Source organism: Terrapene carolina, unplaced genomic scaffold, assembly GCF_002925995.2.
Source record: "Terrapene carolina triunguis isolate 2854851 unplaced genomic scaffold, T_m_triunguis-2.0 Scaffold740, whole genome shotgun sequence".
Classification (NCBI taxonomy): Eukaryota; Metazoa; Chordata; order Testudines; family Emydidae; genus Terrapene; species Terrapene triunguis.
In genome coordinates this window covers 3,708,668-3,717,413 of record NW_020665091.1, presented here as the reverse complement: position 1 = coordinate 3,717,413, position 8,746 = coordinate 3,708,668, and the positions used below count along the sequence as shown (strand labels likewise).

General features: G+C 52.3%; 1 protein-coding gene across 5 annotated transcripts; it reads right to left on the bottom strand.

Annotated features, from left to right (window-relative positions):
- Positions 1-294: 294 nt before the first annotated feature.
- Positions 295-7,289, bottom strand: MLF2 (myeloid leukemia factor 2). Of its 5 annotated transcripts, XR_002908729.3 has the most exons (9): positions 6,801-7,045; positions 6,175-6,249; positions 5,839-5,965; positions 5,326-5,361; positions 3,633-3,686; positions 3,050-3,175; positions 1,997-2,156; positions 1,675-1,916; positions 295-889 (listed from the first exon to the last, which is right to left on the bottom strand). XR_002908729.3 is itself a non-coding variant. In XM_024210970.3 (8 exons), the coding sequence occupies exons 2-8, from the start codon at positions 6,222-6,224 to the stop codon at positions 1,738-1,740; spliced, it is 690 nt and encodes a 229-aa protein (XP_024066738.1). In that variant the 5' UTR covers positions 6,225-6,249; positions 6,801-7,050; the 3' UTR covers positions 295-1,737. The 5 variants fall into 5 exon arrangements, 4 of the variants coding, with proteins under 4 accessions (XP_024066738.1, XP_024066735.1, XP_024066737.1 ...); XM_024210970.3 differs by having other exon boundaries at positions 295-1,916; positions 2,039-2,156; positions 6,801-7,050; XM_024210967.3 differs by having other exon boundaries at positions 295-1,916.
- Between the last annotated feature and the right edge of the window lie 1,457 nt (positions 7,290-8,746).

Genomic DNA, 8,746 nt, shown 5'->3' with positions numbered 1-8,746 from the left:
GTGTGTGTGTTGAGTGAAATAATAGCATTTAAAACAAAGTAGAGGTTTCTTGCTGTTGCTTTTTTACAATTTCCATCTTATAAATCATTGTCTCCCAAATTAGTAAGAAGGTGGTGGGGGATGTGTGAAAAAACATGGTGGTTGTCAGATTGAGTCAACAAGGAAGTGAAGGGAAGGACAGGACAGGACAGCCCCATAAGCAGTGCTAGGTTGAAGGGAAATGTTAGGGCAATAGTTCTGCAGCAGGCAATTCAGCTCCTTTAGGAGAGAGAAGACAGAAATGACCCAACTCCATTTTCTTTACAGTTCTTGTTCCTTTATTCAGTAAACACCTAGATACAAGTTTCACAAATCAAATTAAAAAAGGGGAGAGTTGACTGCAAATGGGGCTACATGGGCAGGGAGATACAGGCTGGTTCAGTTCTTGTTCTTCTCCCCCTCCCAAACACACATCCTTCCACCTCACCATACCAGGAAGCAAGAGAGGAAGTGGGGGCTTTGGTCCCAGTGAGGGGGATTAACAATGGGGCAAGAAATTCTTCTACATGATCATTTCAGAAGGGACCAAATACCACTCCAGAACCAGCCCAACCAGGCGCAGGAGAGCTGGAAGGGACAGGGTGATGACCCTTGTGTCCACAAATACTAGCAAAGGGAACTGAGCCAAGTGTGACTGGAAAAAGAGGAGGAAGAGTTGGAGGGGGAAACTGAGGCAGGATAATAAATGTGTCCTTCGTACACCAATGAGGTCCCCAAACCACCCTGTAGGCCAGAAGGAGAGCAATGTGGAGGGTTAATCACTTTATTCAATTCTTAGAGGGTGGGGGTTAATATTAAATTTGAGAAGATTCCAAGCAGTGCTTTGTCATCAGAGTTTCACTGTCTGTACCTGAGAGGAGGTGGAGAGAGGGAGAAGAGAAAGAGAGAGAATGCAAGTTACAGAGGTATAAATAAAGGGGGTGGTACAGAAGGTAAAACCAAGCACTGCAATTTAAAATTCAGCAAGAGAAACGGATCAGATAAATGAATAAATCCTTAGCACTAAATCAAATCCCAGTAAACTCAATTCAAAATGCTGGGAGGAAGGAAAAACCCAGCACTTCTCTACTGAATCTAGACTTGAGCTGATCTCACGAGAGTTTGGTTTCATCTGTAAATAGACAGTTCCTGCAGATAGGCTTCAACTTCAATTTACTGACATTTTTGAACACTATCTCCTTGACTCCCCAGATGCTGCTTCCCCATTTCCTCACACATTTAAACCCACATCTGTGTTTGCCTGATGGTGAGGCAAGACAGCAACTCCCACACAATCCAGGGTGCAAGTGGCACAGACTCCCCAAAGTGTGTCCACAAGATAGTGTGGGAATATCAGAACAGGATTCCCCTCATTTTTCTGTCTATCAGCCCCAAACCAGGATGGGATATTACCCAACTCACAGCATCTGAAGTGACTCAGGCTGGAGCCACCCACCCTGATTTGGATGCTGGCAAAGATGAGCTGCCAAGAGGAAGCTTCCTGCTGGACCCTAGAGCATGTCCCCCTTCTCCAACTGACACCCCCAGTGGCTCGCATTGAGGCCCTGTACCCCATGTTGGGAGTACTGAAAGTGAGGTTCAAAAGGAGTGAGGCAGCCACACAATGCGGGGAGTGGAGAGAACAGTCAGACTTACAAGAGAGAGTAGGTGGATTTGGGGGTGACCATGCTGCACCCCCCCCCAAAGTCTGCTCCAGATTCACCAGTCATATCGGCGGGCCTGTCTGGATGGGGAATCCTCAGGGCCCTGGATAGCGAGATGTGTCCCCTCAGACCGACGACCACTGCTGCTCTCGTGACGCCGATAACCCAGTCCTCGTTGTGGCCGGAACCGGGATGTCTCTCGCCTCCACTCATCATCAAACGCAGCTGCGTCACCTACATGAGGAAAGAGAACAGCAGGCTCAATGGGAAGGCAGTCCAGGATTTGGGAGTCCCAGGGAGCAAGGAGCACTCACTCTCATCCAGGTTGATGTACTCCTGCCTCTCCTCCTGGTCACCTGTGCGATGGTTCCGTGAGCGCTGCATGATGTGGGCTCTCTCCCGGATGTGGTGCCCGATTGACATCTGCTCCAGGCCACTGTTTGAGTCCCGCACAGTCCGTCTTGTTTCACGGATCTGGGTGCAAAGTGTAGTGCGGTGTCAGTCCGTCACCTGTCCCCCTGCAACCCTATTTAGCACCCCTCATTTCCTCCCTGCAATATTGTTCCCCTCCCTAGTCTTCCAACAGAATAACTGGGTTTGTCTCCACCACTTTCAAAGTGAGACATCATCAACAAGGGAAAAACAAATCCTTCATGTAGCCCTGGGCATGACTCCACTGGCCCCTCACTGAGCCACATCATTGTCCCAGAGCTTTGATTCACCTGTATGCAAAAATGCATCAAACATAAGCTGCTTGTCTTCAGTTTGAATACCCTTCACAGTCAATCCCCATAATACTTATCTCTCATTCACTACCAAGCTGTCAATGCTCACCTTCAGTGGGCCCATGATGCCAACCTCCATCACCCACTTGTTAAATTTTCAAACAAGCACCTTTGTGCTTTCTCCCATGCTGCCCTCACACTTGGGAGGTGCTCCCCATGAACATCTGCAAAACTACCTCGTTATCCACTTTGAAATTCATCCTCTGCCATGATGCCTACAAAAAACTTGACATCAGTTAAACTGCTGGTGCGTAGAGATCATAGCCTACCATGCTAACTAATATTGTCTTTGTCTACTTATAAACCTCCCTCATCCAAAATGCATCCATCTTTTGTGTTATACTTAGATTGTACAGATTTTTGGGGCAGGGACTGTCTCCTGTTCTGTGTCTCAACTGCATCTAGCACAATAAGGTCCTGGTCCATGACTAGGGCTCCTAGGTGCTATGGTAATACAAATAATAAAATGCTCTGGGCAGTCAGTGCCATACAACCAAATGAGGCAGATCCACCCCCAGCAAAAGCAGCTGCCTGTGATGCCCTGCCCATCACTGGGTGCAGGAGCAGCAGCTTCCTTCTCACCCCGCCAGGTGCAGAGCGCATCTCTGAGGTCTCGTGATAGACTTTGGGGCCATCACCCAAGTTGGAATAGGAGATGACAGTTGAGGAAGAAAATGTTTGGCAGTTGGCACCACTTGTCATGTGCTCCTGGTGAGGGAAGGTAAGGAAGGTGAGAGAGAAAAGTCAGCTGCTCCTATGCGCCCCTCCCCGTGGGGAATACTCTTCTCCTCCCACCATTCACCTTGGTTTCTTTTTGATAAAAGGGGGCCCATCCTCTTCCCTTTCACACCCACCTCTCTCCTTTCCATTACCCCCTGCCCCATTCCTTCTGCTCCACAAGTGAGGGAGACATCCCTTGCACACCCTTCCCACTGCCCCATCTTCTCTGCATGGAGGGGCTGCTCCCTCATGCCCCATGTTGCTCCAAATGTATAGGCAATGCCATCTTTACTGCTCGGGAAGGAACAATGGCATGGGACCAGCAGTAGCCCTTGTGGAGGAGGTGTAAAACAGGAGACTCTGGGTGGCAACTGATTACCCAGGATGGCAGAGGTGATATCAGTGCATGCTTGTCAATGCAAACAGTGTTGAGGAAGGTTCTTACCACATTTCCAATCATATCATTCATCATCCCGAACATGTCCATGAAGCCACCTGCCTGGAAGGAGGGGAGGAACAGAGTCAGGTGGGAAGAGGACAGAGGGAGAGGAGACGAGTGAATGCACTCACAAGGACACGTGGAAGCTGTTCTAGAATAAACGAGAGTTCCCGACCCCTCACCCTATGAGAAAACCAGGCTATGGTAATAGAACTGCACAGTGCTCACCCCTAACATCGACCCTTTGTACCCAAGATCTCCCTCTAAGCTCTTCAACTCCCAGAATCACTCTTGCCTCAGTTCCCCAGCTTTGATTTGAGCTCACAGAAAGATAGGGTCACAACACTAGATCAGACCAGTATCCTGTTTCTGATGGTGGCCAGGACCAGACACTACAATTGAAGGTAAAAGAAACCCCTTAGTGGAAATTGTGAAACAGCCTGTCCCTAGGGGAAGCTACTTCCTCATTTATGCCACTCAGTGGGGAACTTATCTCTTCTATTGCTTTTCTTGATCTAACATAACTATGGATGTTCTCATTTTCGATAAAAAATGTCTAGTCATTTTTGATATCCTAGGGCTGAGAGTTCCACAAATTAACCATGAAATATACAAAAGAAGTTTGTCTTTTGTCAGTTTCAGGTGGGCTGCCTTTCAATGTAATTGAACAGTCTCTCATTCTTGTAGTAGGAGAAAGGATAAATAAGAGCACACAATTTACCCATCTCATCTATTATTCATCTCTTCTCTAACAGAAACAGTCCCAATCTCTTCACTCTTTCTTCATATGGAAATCTTTAGGTTTCTAATGATTTTTGCCACCCATGACTGAACTCCCTCTATTTCTGCTATGTCCTTTCAGAGAGAGGGTGACCAGAGAAGAACACAGTGTTCCAGGTAAGGGCATCCCATTGATTTATGTAACGACATTGGAATAGCTCCAGTATTATTTTCCATCCTATTCCTGGGCAACCTAATGTTTTGTTGGCTTTTTTGACAGCCTCTACCCATTGAGCAGAGGTTTTCAGTAAGCCTCCTTAATGGTGCCCAGGTCTTCTTCCTGATTAGTTATAGTCCCCGACTCAGATTTATCATGTGCCCTTGGAATCCAAATCTCAGCCGCCCCCCCCCCTCCCCCCCTTGAACTCCATGCAGGTTGCTTGTATGTGGGTTTCAGGGTCATACCTGAAAGAGTCACAGTTCTGTCTGCTCTTCCTGGTAATCAACCATCCCATTTCTATTATTTGTTGTATTACAGTAGCACCTTGAGGCCCCAACTGAGCTCAGGGTTCCTCTGTGCAAGACCCTGTGCAACCATTTAATAAGAGACAGACTCTACTCCAAACAGACAAAGGGTTGGAGGGGACACACAGGCACAGAGAGGTAAAGTGACCTCACCAAAGTCACACAGAGGGTCATTGAAAGCCATGAGTCGAACCCAGGTCTCCTACCCACTGGCTCACACCCTATTAAGGTCTTTTCCTAGAAGCTGGGGTTTGCCCTGGTGTCCATGTTCCTTCCCCCTTCCCTGTACTGTGTTTGCTGACACGCTCACCTAGAGGTGGCTGCACTGTAGCACTGCTGAGTATGTGGAGCACATGAAGAACTTGGGGATAAAGTGATCTGTTGGGGAGCTGTAAATCTGGATGTTACACTTTGGGGAAGGCCCCAGAGCTGCACAGAGAAATTGAGGCCTTACCATTCCCAACATTCCAAAGGGTGAGATGGCTCCTGCCTGCAGGGGGCAACAGAGAAACACAAAAAAATTAGGAGGGATCCACTCATTGTCCAAACCCAGGACCCTTTCCCCTTCACAGGAAATAGAAGGGAAAAAAAAGACCCAGGCCCACCAAGTGGCCAAAGGGTTGAACAGACACTGCTCCACAAACTCCTGCATGTTCCCCCACTGCCCACAAGGTGCAGGTGGGGAAAGAAGTGACACTTTCAAACTTCTTTTGGTGATATATTATATTAATTTAGGGTCTGCAAAATGACACTTATCTTCCATCACCCCAAGACACTGATGCCCTGGCATAGAGTAGATTGGAGGGAAGCATGTGAAGTAAAGCGATATAAAACCATGTTCTAGGGAACTAATTTTCCTTCCCCCACTTAGTGCAAAGAAGAGAACTGCACCATCCTAACCATGTGGGAAGGTGAGGGAAGTCAGAGGGAAAAGAGACTCTACAACTATACTCAGCATCCCCTTTACCTGCATCCTGCGGCTGGCCTGACGTGCCCCAGGCATGGTCCCATCAGTTATGCTGAGGAAGGGGCTGTATGCAAAGCCTCCAGAAAGCATGCGGTTCATGTGCTGACGGTGAATAGCAAAAGGGTCCCTGGAGGGGGTCAACAGGGAGAGGAGACCTTAGGAGGCAGAGTCCCAGATAACCCACCAGTCCTGACTCTCTGTCCCCTGATCTAACCCTGCCTCTACTTCCCTCCGAGAGTGGGAAATACAACCTATGAGTCCTGACACACAGTCTTCCCTAATCTAATCTATGAGCCCACTTCCCCCCCCCCAGATAAATTTGGGGTTCATACACACATTGTAAACATGGGGTCCTCTGGTTCTCCATCCCTCATGAACCGGAACATACTTCCTTCAGATCCAGGGAGGGCTCTGCAAACAGGGAGCCAGAGTGAACATAAGCAAGCTGGGGCCACAGGGCATGACCCCCTCTCTTTTCACACCAAAATGTATCCTCCAGCTCATGCAACCCTCCCTCTTGCACCAGGCCCTGTGCCCAGCCGGTAGCAGAGCAATCTCTACAGATGCCTCTAGCAGGTCAGCTCAACCAATAGGAGCCGTTTCACAAACCACCCCTCCCCCGACTGGGAATATAACCAAACCGCCGTCTCCACCCCCTACCCCCCAAAATCAGGCTCCTTATCGCTTACCTGCCCCGCACAGACACCTCACCCCGGACCCCCAGTGCAGGCACAGGCGCCCCCCGTTCACACGAGGAATCCCGAAGGTGCGGAGGCACCAGGCCGGCCCCGCAGCGTCACTACTTACCCCAGCGCAGAAACAAGCGCCCCTCGCCCTGCAGACAGCCCCCCTCCCCCAAGGCAGGCACAAGCCGGGCCCCCCGCCTGGACAGCCTCCTCTCCCATTGCGCCTCCTGCAGGCTGCAACCTCCCCGGCCCGCATCCCGCCTGCCACCCGCCCACCTCACGCTCCCCTGCCTGGCGGGGTGTCCGCCGCTCGCTCCCGCAGGCTTTCCTCTGCCACGGGCACCGGGCAGCGCAGCGCCCGCTCAAGCCTCCGCTCCCATCTAGCCCCGGAGCCCGCCTGCTCCCCGCCCGGCCTTCGCGGAGGGTGCGCTGGGAGAAGGGGAGCCGGGAGCGCGCTGCCCTCCGCCACCGGCCGCTGCCAGCCCGCACTAGGGCCTGGCCAGGAAGTGAGGTCGGCCCGGCCCGCCAGCGCCTCCCCGCTGCCGCAACGCGCAGCGCAGCCCGGCCGGCGCTGGAACGGCTCCGCGGGGCGAGGGGTGGCGGTGGGTGGGAGGAGAAGCAAGGGGCACAGTGGTGGGGAGGGGATGGTTATAACCATCGCCCCGCACAGCGCCAGGGGGCCCCGGGTACCCGTCCCGGGGAGTGGGGGGATGTAACAATAGAAGGTCTGAGGCGGGGCGTGATACCCTTAATGGCCCGTGGGCTCCTTTTGTTGTGAGGCTGCTAAGGAAATGGCTGCCGGCAGCCTGGCTTCAGCTCCCGTCACCTGAACGGGGAGGAGCCGCCTGCATTGGGCCGGACCCGCGCACGGTGCAGTGCACACGGGGGAGCAGCAGGGGTCTCCCTCGCACCACACATTAGAGCTGCGCTGCGGAGGGCCGGCGGAGGCGAGAGGCTGATTGAAGGCCGTGGCTGCTGGTTTCGGTCTTCTCTGCCCGGCTGGCTCCCCGAGCTCCGGCTCTAGCCTTGCTCGCCAGCCCGGCCCGAACGTACACGGCCCTTCTTGCTCCCATTGGAGGCTGGCTCAGATGGCTCCTGTGGGCTCCTTTGAGACCCACCCGGTTCTAGTTTTCTAGGCGAGGTGACCATTTTGGTCCACGTCCGCTCCAGCAGAGCAGGCTGAGCTGGGTCTAGCCAGCACTGCTCTGCAATTCCCGCACCTCTTTGCTCTGCCACCTGTTTGCCACCTTCCGAAGCCCCTGCTGCCCGGGAACCCAGAGTCTCAAGTACTGACTTTTGCTTTCACCTCTTACCACTTCCTGCATCTGCTGAAGGAGGGGGATGCACAGTGGCATTCATTTAGCCTGTGCCCCCTCCCCGCCTCTCACCCGTCCAGACCTGCAAGCCACATGCCCTGTCTCATCATTGCTGCTGTCTACCTTCCTTGCCACACATCTAGCCTCCTTTTTGAATTGTGAACACCAGAACTGGACACACTGTTGCAGCAATGGTTGCACCAGTGCCAAATACAGAGGTAAAATAATCTCTCTGTTCCTACCTGAGATTCCCATTTGTGTCATCTGCCCCGCCACTCGGGGCGGCTCTATGTATTTTGCCGCCCCAAACACAGCAGTCAGGCAGCCTTCGGCGCCACGCCTGCGGGAGGTCCGCTGGTACCGCGGATTTGGCGGCATTCCTGCGGAAGGTCTGCCTATCCCGCGTCTTCGGCATACCCGCCTCCGAATTGCTGCCGAAGCCGCAGGACCAGCGGACCTCCCACAGGCATGCCGCCGAAGGCTGCCTGACTCCAGCAGGCCGCCCCAGGCACGTGCACTGGTGCCTGGAGCCGCCCCTGCCGCCACTCTGCTGTTCTCCATACCTGGCTGGCATACAACCTGATTGCTACCCAACAATCCTGCCCTCCCTCCCCCACTTCTCAGACCTCTTTCCCTGCACTAATCTGAATGTCAAGTATCAGAGGGGTAGCCGTGTTAGTCTGAATCTGTAAAAAGCAACAGAGGGTCCTGTGGCACCTTTGAGACTAACAGAAGTATTGGGAGCATAAGCTTTCGTGGGTAAGAACCTCACTTCTTCAGATGCAAGTAATGGAAATCTCTAGAGGCAGGTATAAATCAGTGTGGAGATAACGAGGTTAGTTCAATCAGGGAGGGTGAGGTGCTCTGCTAGCAGTTGAGGTGTGAACACCAAGGGAGGAGAAACTG